This window comes from Plectropomus leopardus, chromosome 15 (assembly GCF_026936395.1).
Source record: "Plectropomus leopardus strain MGB_pleo_1.0 chromosome 15, ASM2693639v1, whole genome shotgun sequence".
In the NCBI taxonomy this organism is placed as follows: Eukaryota; Metazoa; Chordata; class Actinopteri; order Perciformes; family Serranidae; genus Plectropomus; species Plectropomus leopardus.
Genome location: NC_142190.1, coordinates 22972591 through 22989124, shown reverse-complemented (window position 1 = coordinate 22989124; position 16534 = coordinate 22972591). Strand labels below are relative to the sequence as shown.

The window sequence follows — 16534 nt, the reverse complement described above, 5'->3', positions numbered from 1 at the left end:
GAAAAAATCAGGGTCCTGTGGCTCCTCCTGGTGCAGTTATTGCAATTTGTAGATATCCACCACGCCCGGCAGAGATCAACCAATCAGAGTCAGGGGGAGGCTCTTCGCAGTTTGTTCTTTGCAGAACCGATCACCAGCGACCGACGAGCAATGCATGCCGGTTAGATTTGTATCCCGGTCCGACTTGTTCTGACATCCTGCAAAAGTGGAGGGCCATAATCTCACGATTTCGAGGCGGCTGCAGGTGCTGGAGCCAGACAGCGCAGTTGCTTTTTGCCAACTGCTAGCCTGGCTCTCAGCTGATCGAACAGCTGATCGGTTGTGATGTTGACATAGTAATATGAAGTGTTGGATAAACATTTTATTTTTGTTGAATTTCAGAGATTTGGAATTAATTTTGCTTATTTGAAGTTTTTTTTTCTGTTAACAGAGTACATGTTGTGACTGATGTAGATGTTTAGCAGTAACATAAATACATTCATCATAAACTATATAGACTCTATTGTATAGTATTTTAATTATTTTAAAGCAAGACAGAAAATAAAGATTAAGGATTTAACAGCACAGACTTGTGACCAGTGCCCTGAGTTGTAATGTGAGGATTCTTAAAAAAAACATCTGTACAGATGTGAAGCCTTGACCATAGGCTGGCTGACTGATCTGCTCTTTCTGTCATGAGGGTTTTGATTTATTGATGTAGTTTTTTAGGGTGACAGGTGAGCTCAGCAGATTTATACACAGCAGCAAACTGATATAATTCTGATATACATTAGAATTCATGTAAATTAAGGCTGAACCATGAACAGAAATAACAGATTGCCTGTATAATAATTTGAAAAATTACACTGTGATCAACACAATAATGTGAGAGTATAAATAGACTGCTAAATAGATCTAATAAGATTTGAATGAATAGGAATCAAATCTAATAGGATGTGAGTGCCTCTGTGACTTCCTGTACAGACTGCAGGCTGCTGGAGGAGTCAGAACCATCCTCCTCTGGTGTGGAGGCCGGGCAAGGAGCAGCAGAGAGGGAGGAGAAATGACCTGTAGGGTGTTCTTTTTCAAATTTTCAAGCAAAGTCTCTCTCTCCTGGAAGTTACCAATTGCAGCTTGAGGTAAAAGCGAAGATGCAGTTTGGCTGTTTTTAATGGGCAGACCCAATAAAGGCAATTAGGGGTCCAGACAGGGATGTAGCTAAAGGAATTATCTCCAGGTGGCCAGGGCCCACCCCCCTACACTGTACTGATGTGCTGGTACCATTGTACCATGTACTGGCATTGGTTTCCATGTGCTGTTGTTGCCTTAAGATAACCACATGCAACATCATCCCACCATGTGCATTTGTTGACGTCACAGCAGCATCCTGTAGCATAAATGGCAGACACAGAAGGATACCTATCTCGTAATATGTAGACACCGAAGTCCACTGGTGAAGCGATAACATGTGACGAGTTGGGATGACAAAGTGTTGCATTACCACCTCTTTTACTCATACTTTTTTTGCCATGACGCCCCTGACTCTGTAGATGAATAATTCACAGAAAATTATAAACATGGTAAAGCTGAAATTAGTACAAGGTAGCACAAGTTTGGCTAGGAAATGCATGACTGACATGCATGAAACAGTTTACATTCAATGGCAGCATCATGTGTTCATAAGAGTTTGACATTTTCAAGCACTGGAAACTACCTGTGAAAGGTGATGTAATTGCATAAGAGTTAGGCCTAGCCTGTATGTCCAGAGGTTAGATGATTTGAAGAGGAGGCGACCGCCGCCGTAGGCAGCCGAGAAATGACAGAAACTGAAGCTGGAACATTGCAGAGCACACTGGGAGTAGGAGGGAAGAGTTTGAGGCTGTCTGAATGTGCCTGAAGATGAAAGCCAAAAAGATGTAGGCGGCACCTTGACATGTCTGTCTGGTAAGATGAAGAGATATGTGTTCCAGTGGGCATTTGTTTTTCACACAAACATGTTGCTGATGTAAAATAGTCACAGGTACATGAGCATAATTCATATGAAATATGGTTGTAATATCATAGGGGGGGCATGTTATTATAGAAACAAACACAATTACTTATATCAATCAATGCACATTTAATAATTTAGCCGTATTTTGTTTGACCTACATTTTCAAGAAGAATGGACGACACGGCCACTTGTCGACGACTACTTTTAGTTCCTAAAATGTATCTAAGTCAAAATCCAAACTGAGCCTGGTAGACTGTGCACTCTGATTGTGTGAATGTGAGCAGTCTACCTGTGTTTTCCTCCAAATCAGGAATACTGAACTTGTTTCCCAGGGCATAGGTTTAGAATTCAGCGGGAGCGCAGAGAACACATCCCACTCAGTATTTGGAACATGTGTGTTTGTCCCTCCCCCAATAAAGCATGGTAGCAGAGGAGTTTTATTTTGGTAGAATTAAACATATTTCCACCACAAACTGATGCAGATAAGGTAAAAAAATGATGGAAAAAAATAATTCACCAGAATGCAGGTTCAGCTAATAAACAGACGTTAATAATTCAAACATCAAAATAATTAGTCTGGACTCTGTCCAGGATCTGGATTCCGGGATTCTCCCTGGCACTTTTTTTTTTTAACAGAAAAGCTCTATTTTGATGTTGTTGATGCACTCATGCACTTAATTTACATTACATTTGGCCAGAGGGCTTTAAGTTGAGTATCACTGATTTAGATATAAAAACAAGCAGCCTCTCCATACGTTTTTCTGCCTCCTGCACAGAGCATGCTGGGACCTGCACAGTGCTCTGTAAGGTGGGTGAATGGAATGTGTAGGTATCCATAAAATGTTCCATATAATTATTACAACATTTGTCTTCGGTGTTGCTGTGTCATTTAGCTTTCACACTCTCAAAAAAGTGGATAATTTTGATGATATCCTTCAACATGCAGAAACAACTACACCTGTTTTTTTCATTCTTTTTTTACACAACAGAGTGTGACAAAGATTAACAAAGAGTAACAATTAAAACTATACAAACAGAAAAATAACAAAAAGCCAGAGGGATTCAGAGAAGAGACAATATTAGGTTATTGCCAAACTCACATTTATGGATGAAATACTTTGCTGGAATCATTACCAAATCAATTAATAAAAAAGGTTTTGTCTTATTTTCTTGGGTACTGGAGGAAGCCAAACACCACATTATCCCAAAATAATGTCAAGTCTTTAAAGATATGGTCCATGATGAGTCTGCAAATGACCTTCCAGAATTTCTTGTTGTGAGAACGATGCCAAAAAAAAGGTGTAACAGTTTAAGAGTGTTCATCACAAAAAGATCCTGTGTATCTTTATTCACAATCAGGTATTTATGAGGAAGCATCCAAACCTTCTTCAAACATATATCATTTATAAATTGATTCCAATATGCAGTGACATGTGGAACTGAGACCTCTCATTGAAAAAGGGCCCTAATGACTCGATGGCAAGAAACAGAGTTTTGGTGAAAGTCTAATTCTTTTCTAGGAAGCATTAGGGTTCCTGCTGGACAACTAAACTTCCTGTAGCCTACCACTGGCACCTTGTGATGCAGGCTGCAAATCTGCTTCCAGGTGACTCTGTGAAGTTCCTTTTATTGTCCTCAGGGTGGAGACACTGAGCCTTTTTACATCATTCTTTTTTCAATGTCAGTGCTGGAAATTTCTAGGGAGTCACACATTCATCCTGTGGTGACACGCAGTCGCACAGTGTAATCAGGATGTCAATAAAATGACATATTTCTTTCTATTCTCTGAGAGAGATAAACTAAAGTGAGTCAGTCTTTTTTACCACAGTCAGTATTCAGTTATGTTCTTTTTAGACTGAGCATGTTACAATCACCACTCCAATCTATGTGGAAGCCATTTATAATGTATAAGAGCAGCTAAAAAAAGGGGAAATGTGAGGGAGACATAGAGAGACATGAGGGGAAATCAGGACAGGAGGGGACACAGCGTTGAGGAGAGAACAAGACAGGAAGGGGGACAAGGTCATAACATAACATAACATAACATAAATGATGATATTTTGCAGAACTCCTGGTATCCTCCGTCAGGCACTGCAGAGGAGAAAGACGAATCAGCGCTCTCCAGGTCACACTCATCCCTCCCACTTTCTCTCTTCATCCCTCTGTATTGCTCCCACCTCCTCTCAAAAGTGTGATGCTCAGCAGTGCTGCTCGCTGAAGCCACCAGCTGTTTATCCTCCAGCTGGACAAGAGCACGCAGGCAGGAGCTGCTTCTTTATCCAGCCTTCACAGGAGGTAAGACTCCTCAAAAGATGCTCAACAGAAGCTTAGGGAACAGATATGAGCACTAGGGTCACATCAGGGATGCAAGGAATAAGCTAGAGCATGTGGGGCATGATAACAGAGGATGCCTACGTGCAGAGGTATGTAGACATTAGTCTCTAACTTAACATTAAGAAGTTGTTACGTAATATTAGACTTTGGTTACAGATGAGTGCAAAATTGTGTCAAGGACAGTGGAAAATGTGTGTATTAGTAAAACAAACAGCAGCAGAGAAAACATATGTACAATCTCTCAATCTGAATCATGTAAAGTCATTGGATTTGGCCACAGGTGGGCTCAGATCGAGTTCTGGAGGCAGCGAGAGGATATTTACACGTCAGCTCGTGACCCAAAACTATCATAAGAATCTGTTTTGTAACCCTTTGAAACCTAAGCAAATTGGTTCGATTTCTTTAGAAAACATTACGAAAAGGCAATGAGCAACTTAGAGATACATGGCCCAAAAACTAGCAAGGAATTAATAAAATCAAAGAAAGAGTATTAGGGAAAAAAACAAGAAAATGGCCAGAAAAAAAGTGATGAAATTTTGAAAATGTCATTTTTTAAAAATATAACCTCATTTTTAAATGTTTTGATCATTTTCTAATAATGTCTAACTAATTATCAGCCTGATTTCTTGCAATGTGTTCTTGCCAATTTATTTATTTTCTTTCCCCCCATATTTTTCACCCTACAAAATCAAACCAATTTGCTCAGATTTCAAAGGGTTAATTAGTTTCGTTTGGTTTCTGTTTTTATTTTTCATTTTTTTGTGTCTGCATATGAGATTGCAGTAAACAATGACTTGACCTCACCCAAAATGACCTACAATCGTCTGCAGGGCGCAGCCTGCTGGTTGCGAAACACAGATATAATGCATCGTATTTCAATTTGGTGTGACTGCGAAACAACACATTTATAAATGCTTTCTGTAATATCCTTTTCTCCTCTTTTTTTTCTCTCAAAGTTGGATGGGTGATAATCCATCATGCTCAAGTCTCTGTTTGTATTTGGAGTCCTGGGAGGTGAGAATTACTCAACATTAATAAAAAAATCTTTTAGAAACTTCAGTAAAAACAAGGCTGAAAATAAGGTTTTAAAGCAAATAAAGCTCTTCCCTCTGTGTGTCTCTCATATGCTCTTCTGTGTTTTCCCCCAGTGTTACTTATCCCAGCCAAGTGCAATCTGATAACCGTGTGTGTTGAAGATGACAGTGACCTGAGAGTGGACTGTCTGATTGAGCCCAAGCCCAACAAGATCAACAGCTATGAGTTCTCCTGGTCCTCTGGAAGCAAAGAGTCCCTCATTAACACCAATGTATCCGGTTCATCAGCAGAGGGCGAATTAAGGGACAAAAGCTACGTGGAGGAGCTGGCGCCACATGGCTACAGAATGACCCTGAGCGGCTTCACAGACAAACTCCCACACAACACCACGTACATGTGCAAAATATCCGGGAAGGTTGCCAGCATCAGTGTGGAGAAAGGTAGGAGGACTGAGTGTGAGTGTGTGTGGGTCTGTGGGGGTGAGCATGAGAATAAGAGAGTGGGAGACACATTTAAGAGGATTTTGTCAACTGTTTGCATACCACTTTTCTTCCTCTGCAGAACAACTGGCCCCGTGTTCAGCTGTAAGCGTGTTTCTGAAGAGCCCCTGCTCCTGGATCGTTTGTCTGCTGCTCTTCTTCTATCAAACGCACAGCTAAAAAAGAAACACGCAGGCTAGTGCTGGCACACCCACATCTAACCACGCCTCTGCATCTGTCCATATCAAGCATCAATAACACCCACATGTTGATAAGATGTTGTCAGCAGCTTGCAGCCACATCACTCCCTCTCTTGTTTTCCTCCGAGCACTGAAATTTTATCAAATTTTTTTCATGACTGTCTTTGATCAACAAGAATGAGGATGTCTAAACAGAAACGCTGATGTGCTTTTTGCTACAGAGGCACACACAGCTGTACGTGAATAAATACACTGAGTAACTTGTCATGTACATATGACTTTGAAAGCTGCAGCATTTGTTTTCAATAAAGGAAAGCTGTTTAAAGTGAGACAGTGAATTGTTGTGATTTCAGTGAGGGACAGAAATGGGACACAGATGGAAAAATCTCCAACAGGAAATTCCATTGCTCAAGCTCTCAAGCTCCATCATGTTAGAGAAAACTTTTACTTAAGTTAATGAAGAAAATAATTTACAACATGCTGTATTTATCTTCATGTTGGGTGGTAATTACAGGGCTGCCCATAATGGAGTAAAAAGGCAAAAACTTTCTGGGGTCACTACAATAGGACATGGTGGCTATCAATAATCATGTTTATTCTTAGTATGAGCAATGATGACCAACTTTAATTTAACTAAAATATTAACCATTACTTACTAAAATAACAAAAATAAATACTGTGTATATTGATGCTTTTAGTAAAATGAAGCATGTTTCAAAATTAAAACTCCCATCCCTTCATTATTTTATTTTTTATTATTAATTTATTTTGGTTAATTACTTACTTAGTTAATTTATGTTTGCTTATTGACTTTATTTGCTTTTTTGTTTACTTTCCTTAATGGCATGACTTTTTCTTGATTATTCTAAGTGAGATTCCTTCTTTGTGTTGTTGTGTTTCTGTTGTTTTGTATTGTGCCAATAAATCTTAAAAATCCTAAAACCTGAAATGGAATGGGTCTTTTTGTTTTGTTTGTTTATTTGTTTGTTTTTTTCTGTTTGTTTTTGTTATGCAATTGTTGCCAAAAAAAACCCCAAAAACCCACACACACAGTTTACCAGCCTGTGTAGTCCCCGACATTCTTTCAGTCTACAAGTTAAAATTAAGTAGTAGAGAGAGAGTGCTTGATCTACAATATAAAAAACATATAGAAACCCCATAGAAATGTTTGTTTGTGTTTTACAATGCTGGAAAAAAATGAATGTTTGTTTTTTCTCACACTGATCAACTAAAATTGATTATTTAATGTACAAGAGGAGACAGATCTCTACAAGATGATCTGAATAAGTTCCAAATATACAAAATACTTATTCACCACCTTTACTAAGACGCACATGACTCATCACTGGTGTAACCAAAGAAGCCAACAATTACTTAAAGTAATATTAGCTGTATGCAGCCAGGAGGATTGATGATTGCAGTATAAATACAGCTGTGAGTCAGTATTTTGGCAAAACCTGCATTGGGAAGAAAAAGTAACTCTCTGTACAATACTGTGAAAACAGCTGCTGAAATGCACAATGGAGTGATTGGATACCAGAACATGTCGAAATCACCAAGTGTATTCACCTAAGTAAATGAATAATCAAGCAATGGAGCCGTAAAATTGAGTGAACATGCAAGAAAGGCATTATTTTAGATTGTCATTTTCTCCCAAAGCCACTGAATAATCTCACTTTTAATGGCATTGGAGCTGTCATCAGTGAGTGTCCCCTTTATGACATAAATCAGGCTAAAATGTTGTTCAAATGAGTGGCCCTGACTATCGGACTGTCTATCGCGATGATATCACGATACAGAATTATGATTCAATATTTTGCAATATGTCGCAAGGCAATCTATTGCAATTTTTTTAATACGTAATTATAGCAAAACTATTGATGCTGACTGTGTGCCCTTTGTGACTCTACCTGTCTCACAGGCCTGTGTTCATTGTGTTTAGTGTTTAGTTGGAGTGGAATATTCAAATGGTTGATGATAGACTGCAACACTAAAGGACCTGTACCCAAACTCAACCACGGCCATGAATCTTTGCATGTAAACTATGAAAATTAATAGTGTTTAGGGGACTCGATAAAGTATCACAAAACATAATATCGCAATACTCAAGTGTGTTAGTATTTCCTTTCACCCTGTAGTTATAACTCACTTAAACACACACATTAACGAGCCCAGCAGAGCCTCTCATCTGGTATTTGACCAAGGTTACTGAAAGTAGCATTCTTGGCCCTCGGTGCTGTCCGTAGTTTCCCATAACATAATGATGGCGGCTTTAACTGGCAGCAGTAAGAAACCAGAATTATCCAAAGCTGAGTACCTAAAACGCTATTTATCCGCTGACGACGATGCCAAGAAGTCGAAGGGGAAACTGAAAAAGAAACGGCGTAAAGTTCCCGAGAGAGGGTGAGTCGGTGGGAGCGTTTTAATCGAGCTGGCTGTCGGACAGGTTGTGTGTGTTAGCCGCTAAGCTAGCTGAGTTCAACGTAACGCCGCTCGCTGCTTTAAACTTCTTGTCTTTGAGTGAAACGTGTGTGTACTTAAACCCGCCTTTACTTCTCTTGTCCAAGACTCAAAATAGTAGACGATGACATAGACTGGAAACAGATGGTCGTAGAGGAGAAGGAGAATGAAGAGGACGAAGAAGAAGCTCCAGTGGTAAATATGTAGCTAATGCTATGTAGCTACACTGAGCCCATTCATACATGCTGCGATCAGCCCGCTGACTACTTAACGTAAATTACACCTGTAAAACAAGCCGTTTACTCTCAGATATGTATATGATTCTCAGGGGAATCGTGGGGTTGTAATACACTTTGTAATAAAAACAAAAATCATTGTTTTGGTTGAGCTAAATGTAGGCAAATACACTTAAATAATGTCATGTTGATGCAGCAATGGCCTTAATGATTTAATACAAGAGATTTCACCATGGCATGGCAAAATCTATTATTGCTGTCAAATGTTTTGTTTTATCAACCTCTCTCTTGAAACTATATTTCTTGTGTTTGTTGAAGATTGCAGAGGTGATCGATGATAGACCAGAGGAAGTGAAACAGATGGAGGCCTTCAGAACCAGCAATAGATGGAAAGTTATTGGAGGTAACTGATAATGCGCGGACTAGATAAAGAAATCCTTTTATGTGTGCTGGATAAGCCTATTTATTATTTGACTTCTTTCCCAACAGCTGACGAAAATGAAGACACAGAAGAGGAGAAAAGAAAAGAACATCAACTTCCAGGACTGGTGGCATCAAGCAGGAGTCGCCACGACTCTCCAGACATATCCCCTCCGAGAAGAGGTCGCCACGACTCTCCAGACATATCCCCTCCAAGAAGAGGACGCCATGACCCTCCAGACATATCCCCTCCGAGAAGAGGACGCCATGACTCTCCAGACATATCCCCTCCGAGAAGAGGTCGCCATGACTCTCCAGACATATCCCCTCCGAGAAGAGGTCGCCATGACTCTCCAGACATATCCCCTCCGAGAAGAGGTCGCCATGACTCTCCAGACTTGTCACCTCCAAGGCAACGGTCAGGAAAATCAGGGATGGCACAAAGTAAAGGTAAGCAAGTGATAGGAACTACCAGAAGTCCTTTCAACATTGGTATACAGTATATTACCATTTTTATTGGAATTGTATAGGGAAGATACTATTTAAGTTGTTTAGATGATATCCATCATATCAGAAATATGTTTAAGTATTTTAGATGTCATTCTAAGAAGACTCTTATTTGATAATTTTTTTAAAGTCTTTATTTTGAAATAATATTATATATCATGATTCATAGTTTTAAAAAAAATCCAATAATATTGTTACAGCTAAATTCGATAAATGATAGATCAATCTATCCCATATACTGTGATAGATATATAACAGCTTCATTGAACCATTCATTAATTCTTTTTGCAGATTCCTCCCCAGCCAGAAGAAAGCCCAGCTCTTCACTATCAAGTAAAAAACGTTCACCTGATCCTCAACTGGCAAAGAGGGCTCAGAGCAGGCGTGATTCAGACTCTGACCAGTCACCTCCACGAAAAAAGCCCCTAAAGGGAGAGGGAGCTTCAGACTCCGACCAATCTCCTCCAAGGAGGCCTTCAAAAACAAGACGAGGCTCTGATTCTGACCAGTCACCACCCAGGAGGCGGCCGCGGGGTGGAAAGGACTCAGATGAAGATCTGTCACCACCTCGTAGGCCTGGCCAGTCACAGGTGAGCAAGGACTTGTGAGCAAGGTTTGAATAGTGATGTTAAATATTAATTGCTGTGTGTATGCAATGTCTAGTTGATCAGACCCATAATGTTTTTTCCTGTTTTCTTCTCAGGGTCCGAGGATGCTTTCTGGTGGGAAGGCGGGTCTGGTTTCTGTAGATGTTTTGAGGAAGGAGCAGGAGGACAACCGACGCAGAGAAAGAAACAACCAGCCACTGGAAGGTTGTCTCAGCTTTTATTTTTTAAAATGCTTTTCCCTCACAGCTGTTGAAGGGAAAACTTGCGGGACTTTTCCATCTCATCTCATGATCCATGCACACTCTAAATGACTCTGGTCAGAGTTGTGATTTGTTTCATTCAGATGACATTTTCTACGTATTCTCCTGCTATTAATAGATGAATCCCGCAACGCTCAGACGGTGTTCCGAGACAAGAGCGGTAAAAGGAGGGATTTGGATACAGAGAGAGAGGAAAAGAAGAGGAAAGCTGGAGAAAAAGCAGCAAAGGATGAGAAATACGCTCAGTGGGGGAAAGGGTGAGTCTGCATAAAATTTTCGCATATTAACGAAAGCTACAGTGTGATTGTGACAACACCTGAAATGTGTTCTGTGCTGACTCGTTTCTGTGACTAAAGTCAGTGTGTGTTTACAGGTTGGCTCAGAGCCAGATGCATCAGCAGAAACTTGAGGATGCAGTGCACGAAGCCCAGAAGCCACTGGCGCGACACTGCGATGACGAGGACCTTGACCGTATGTTGAGAGAGCAGGAAAGAGAGGGAGATCCGATGGCTGCGATGCTCAGACGGAAAAAAGACCGCAATACAAAGACACAAGGTTACATATGCATTCTTTGTACCCTGAAGTAACTGATGTAAAATGGTTGTTTACTACTTTATAGTATATAATAATAATAATAATAATTGTATTTTTGTTTTGCAGACAAACCTCGATATAAAGGCCCAGCACCACCTCCAAACCGCTTCAATATTCTACCAGGATATCGCTGGGATGGAGTTGACAGGTAAGTTGTGTGTGTATATGTATGTGCGTGTTTGTGTGTGTGTGTGTGTGTGTGTGTGTGTGAGAGAGAGAGAGAAATAGGGATGCATTTGTAATGCGATGCATGTGACCTTATGTCCTTATTTTTATACTATTCTCTCACATCTCATGCAGGTGTATCAACATGTTTCCAATAATTGTAATAAGTTTCAGCATCTACATCAAATTGAATGAGATAGAGAGCTTTATTGAAGGTTTTTGTCAAATCAGAAATGCTGCTGAGGATGTGATTGCCAAATTAAAAGTGGAATTTGATTTGTATGTGTCTCGCAGGTCAAATGGTTTTGAGAAGAAACGCTACTCACGAATAGCAGATAAAAAGGCAGTCCAGGAGGCAGCGTATAAATGGAGTGTGGAGGACATGTAACAGAAACAACAGCTGAAGAGCAGGATGACTCATCCACAGAATTAGCCAGAATGTCTAATCCATGCTGCAAATTACACACAAATACTCAACAGAACTGTTTTTGAAATAGACTGAGAAAGATTTTGTTCCCTTTTCAAAGCTGTTTTATACTGTACAAAGAACATCAGATTACAGCAAAGAGATAAACCACAAAAATAACTGTACATAGCATTGAAGTGACAGCTTCTTTATTATTTTGTAATAACTGAAGTCAATGTGGAACTACAATGTGTTTTTCACTGTTTTATTAAATAATGTTTTTGTAAACTTTTGTGCCCTATGTCCCATTTTTTTACAAACAGCAATAAAATGTGTAATATATATGAATAGAGTAGACATTTGTTCATTTATATGCAGCTTTAGTGTATTGAACAAAATATAGATGCACTATATAGAAGTCTTTAGTTATTAGAAAGGATTACTCAGAAGACACTGAGGCCATTTAACACAAATGTATATATTTAGTAATTCTTGAGTGGGGATTGTTTTGTCAAAGTTTTTTCTAGTTCGAGAATGACCTTTCATGCTAAGATTTTAAGCCAATACAGACAAGAAGTGCCTAAAGTGCTATGGATGAAATCACAACAGCTATTGAGCTCACGTCTCGTTCGATCCATCTCCATGACGACTGAGCAAACTCCATGCACTGAGAGAGATTGTGGCTGAATGGTTGAAAGCTCTGGAAAAACTAGCTAGTTGGCCTTGAGTTGGGATTATTTGGTGAAATTACATAATATCTATAAACCAGTCAGACAAAACATAAAAACCACTGGCTGGTGAAGGGAATAACACTGATCATAAAGTTACAATTTCAATGTTCTGCTGGGAAACCTTTGGGTCTTGGCATTTATGTGAAAGCCACCTGACCCTCTACTCACCTTAACACTGTTGCACACTACATACCCGTCCTCATGGCACTGGCACTCCCCAATCACTTCAACAAACAGTGGTTTTAATGTTTTGGATGATCAGTGTATTTTGAAATTATCAGCCTTTGAGTATTTTTATTCATTGTAAGTATTCTTGTACGAAGTGAAACCAACCGACCCACCATCTGATAAATGTAGGCACTGAAAATCAAAGACAGTGTGAGCGATTTATTTACTTGTAATTCTGCATGCCTGTCGAAATAATTAGCAAGTAGCTGTACATCTGCCTTTGTTTATGCACAATTATAAATGAAGACAATTGTCTTTAGGCAATGGGTACCGTCTAAAACGTATCTCAACCATAACCCTTTGAAACCTGGGTGGACATTAGTTTTTTCAAAACATGGAAAAGGCAATGAGCAAATTGCAAGACAGTGCTAAAAGGTGACAAGAACACTGAAAGAGAAAGAAATATAAGAAAATTATGAAAATAATGGGAAAAAATCTCCAGAAACAATATTTATTACTAGTAAATTTATATTTTTTAAATGTGTTACACAATACATAATATTTTAAATGTGTTTGCATTTTTCAGACCATTTCCTTGGTTGTATTTGTTTTTACTTTCCTTTCTAGCAAAACTTAAGTAATTTTCTTGTTGTTTTTTTTTTACTAATGCGTTGCAAATGGTAACTTCTTGTCAAGTTGCTCACTGTCTTCCTCTAATGTTTTTGAAAGAAATCAGGCCAATTTGCTGCGGTTTCAAACGGTCAACTGAGTAAGTGGGAACCTTAACAACGTGACGGAATAAGAGTTGTGTCCCCCCGGAGTGTTTTTCTTGATGCACACGCGACTTCCAGAGTAGCAAAACATTAAGTGAAAATCATGGAGGTCTGCAGCTATTTATTGGTAAATGTAGCCAAATAACAACTTGGGAACCTGTCGCTTCGAGCCGTGCATTGAAGAGGAGGTCTGTGTGAATTAATTCAACGTAATAATGGTAGACTGGAGTCCGATAGCGAAGGTGTACGACCCGCTGAAAGCCGGCAGTATCGACGGCACGGACGTGGAGCCCCATGACCGGGCGGTGTGGAGGGCTATGGGTGCCCGCTACAAGCCCAACAAAGGCGTCGTCGGAGACCCCCTGCTCACGCTGTTCGTGTCCCGTCTGAACCCCCAGACAACGGAAGACAAAGTGCACCAGGTGTTCTCCAAGTACGGAGACATCCAGCGGCTCCGGCTGGTCCGGGACATCGTCACCGGCTTCTCCAAAGGGTACGCCTTCATCGAGTACCGAGAGGAGCGGAGTGTGGTCCGGGCCCGCCGGGACGCCAACAAGCTGGTGGTGGATCAGCACGAGCTGTTCGTGGACTTTGAACAAGAAAGGACCCTCAAAGGGTGGGTCCCCCGGCGGCTCGGCGGCGGTCAGGGAGGGAAGAAAGAGTCCGGACAGCTGCGGTTCGGCGGCAGAGACAGACCTTTCCGAAAACCCATCAACCTCGCGGTCGGTCCGGTGCAGGACCGGGGAGGCGGGGGAGGTGGAGGGAGGGAGTGGGAGAGACAAGGGGGGAGAGACAGAGACAGAGACAGAGACAGAGAGGACCGGGACCGACACAGGGAGGCCGAGTGGGGCAACAGCAGAGGGAGGAGGGACGACCGGGACAGAGACAGAGACAGGGACAGGGACAGGCACAGAGACAGGAGCAGACACCGGGACAGGAGATGAAGAACAAGAAAAAGGAAAACTGGACTCAGAAGTACTGATCTGACCAAAGGAAGTCATTTGACATTTATCTAGTGTCTGGCTTTTATGTAGTATTTTACTATTACTATTTTTATGGTTTATAGTTTTTTTTAGATTTTTTATTTTTTTGCTTGTTTCATATGTTGTTCTTGTTTTTGTTTCTTCAATCAAACTGTAAAAAAAACACTGAATTGCATTTTATTTGAAAGGTGCTACACTGACTGATTTGGTTGGCAGATGATTTGATCCTTAGTCCAGCTGACTGCCTCAGATGCATGAATTTTAAGTGTGCAGTGAAGGAGTGTTAGTTCAGTTCATTCCAATTTAACCTTGTGAAACATGAGCAAATTGGCTCGACTTCTTTAAAAACACGGTGAGAAGAAGTGACCCAAAAATGTTTTAAACCAAAAAAAGTTCAGAGAAAGTTACAAGATGATTGAAATTATTTTTAAAAATGCAAAAATAAATTATTTTTTTCTGTAATAGAATTTAAAATGTATAATTACAGGAACGATAGTTTTCTGGACGTTTTTTTTCCTTTTTTTTTGACAATATCTAATAATCTCCCCACATTTCTTGCCAAATTGCTTATTTCCTTTTGCACATGTTTTCAAAAGGAATCAAACCATTTTCTCATGTTCCATACGTTTCAATGCTTGTGAAAGATGTCTGAATGCAGCACAACAAAAACTGATGTCAAACCAGGTCCTAAAGAGTTAATGGTTGGTGGTGTGCACACAGGAGACCTGATATAGTAGCATTTCAAATGCATGACGCTCTCATGTTAACATTAATTTGGTTTGGATCTGGAATTAGGGCTGCGTTTAAAGATTATTTCATGATCAATTAGGGACTGTACTTTATTTATTAGAGTTGGAGGTCGGCTGCGGTGTGAGCTCAGGGTTTTTTAAATATCAATACCTGAATGACTGGGGGAAATGCATTATCCTCCTACCACCACAAATAACCAAATTTCAGAATTTCTGGCTTTTAAAAGGAGTGTGATTTTTGTTTATTTTTCAGATTTAAAAAAACATGCTTTTAAAACCTGCTTGCATGTTTTTAGCTTCTAAGTATATTTAAAATATATACAAAATATGGCAATTTAAAATTGAATGTCCCGCACCTAAGCCAAATCAAAAACATAACTCCCTCCCCAGTTCTTAAAAATATTTTGCAGCAACCCTCTGCTCTCATAAATGACACACAGTGCTTCAGTCTGCTTGTTATTTTACTAATTAATCCTGATGTCTAAGAAATGTCTGAAAGCACTGAAAACTGTCTATTCCAGTCTCTTAAAGTCCAAGGTGGTATCTTTAAAGGTCTTGTTTTGTCAGTCAAAAACCCCAAAATATTAAGTTTCATGTGATATGAAACAGCGAAAAACCAAATCTCCATTTTCAGCTGCGGCAGATTTTTGAAACATCATACTTGGTAAAAAGCCACAGATGAGGATTTGTGCAACACTGACTTCCTTCATGAGGGAATAAAACCGAACAATTATTTCACCATAGTTGTGTAACTTTCCATGTTTCTATTCAAAAGGTTACAAAGTTTTTCCTCTCTTGTTCTTACTGGTTGTATTTGCTCTGTGAAAGAAGCCATTACATTAAATTTCTTTTATTTTAAACATTCTGTCACATTTGTTGTGTTATTGTAATGTAAAAAACATACTATGGCTACAGTCAAAGGTCATTGAGTTGAGAAGTCCATTACCATTAAAAAGCATTATTTTCTTGTCATTGTTCAGACATTTTCAAGAGCACTAATTTATGTTTGCTGGTTTTACAATCAAAACAGTACAAACAATACAAGCATATCTAGTTTGATTTAATAGTTGGCTCAGCTGTTTGATCACTGCTCCTGTCAGCTGAAGTGCAGAATGTTTCAGTTATGAGTCATTGGGAGGAGTTTTGTCCCTCCAGCTTGCCGCAAGTCTGCGTGGCTTCATAATTAGGAAATGATAAAGGTCTGGTGTTAACATTAGTTCATTAACTCTTATCCAGTGAGTCCATGCCTGGACACATCCGCTGTCCATTAGCTCATCAGATTGACCTGCTGCTGGGAAATTCATCAGTTATTACCTGAGAAGAAGCTCAATGCGAGAAAAGAGCCTGTGCTGAGAAGAACTGATTCTGTAGTAACACTGATGATTAATCAGTTATCTGATTAAAATAAAAAAAGTGTTCTTTTACTCTTTTACTCCTGTTATTCCTGATGAGTA

General features: G+C 39.8%; 3 protein-coding genes across 3 annotated transcripts; all 3 read left to right on the top strand.

Moving 5' to 3' along the window:
* Nucleotides 1-4118: 4118 nt before the first annotated feature.
* LOC148187299 (uncharacterized) lies at nt 4119-6349 on the top strand. The gene is made up of 4 exons (XM_088088859.1): nt 4119-4267; nt 5263-5320; nt 5455-5781; nt 5903-6349. The coding sequence occupies exons 2-4, from the start codon at nt 5284-5286 to the stop codon at nt 5998-6000; spliced, it is 462 nt and encodes a 153-aa protein (XP_087944985.1). The 5' UTR covers nt 4119-4267; nt 5263-5283; the 3' UTR covers nt 6001-6349.
* Nucleotides 6350-8218: 1869 nt separating this feature from the next.
* bud13 (BUD13 homolog) lies at nt 8219-11964 on the top strand. The gene is made up of 10 exons (XM_088088674.1): nt 8219-8423; nt 8588-8675; nt 9035-9119; nt 9206-9586; nt 9935-10233; nt 10347-10455; nt 10630-10768; nt 10885-11066; nt 11172-11253; nt 11565-11964. The coding sequence occupies exons 1-10, from the start codon at nt 8281-8283 to the stop codon at nt 11656-11658; spliced, it is 1602 nt and encodes a 533-aa protein (XP_087944800.1). The 5' UTR covers nt 8219-8280; the 3' UTR covers nt 11659-11964.
* Nucleotides 11965-13390: 1426 nt separating this feature from the next.
* On the top strand, nt 13391-15940 carry snrnp35 (small nuclear ribonucleoprotein 35 (U11/U12)). The gene has a single exon (XM_042499958.2). The coding sequence runs from the start codon at nt 13564-13566 to the stop codon at nt 14290-14292; it is 729 nt and encodes a 242-aa protein (XP_042355892.1). The 5' UTR covers nt 13391-13563; the 3' UTR covers nt 14293-15940.
* Nucleotides 15941-16534: the final 594 nt, after the last annotated feature.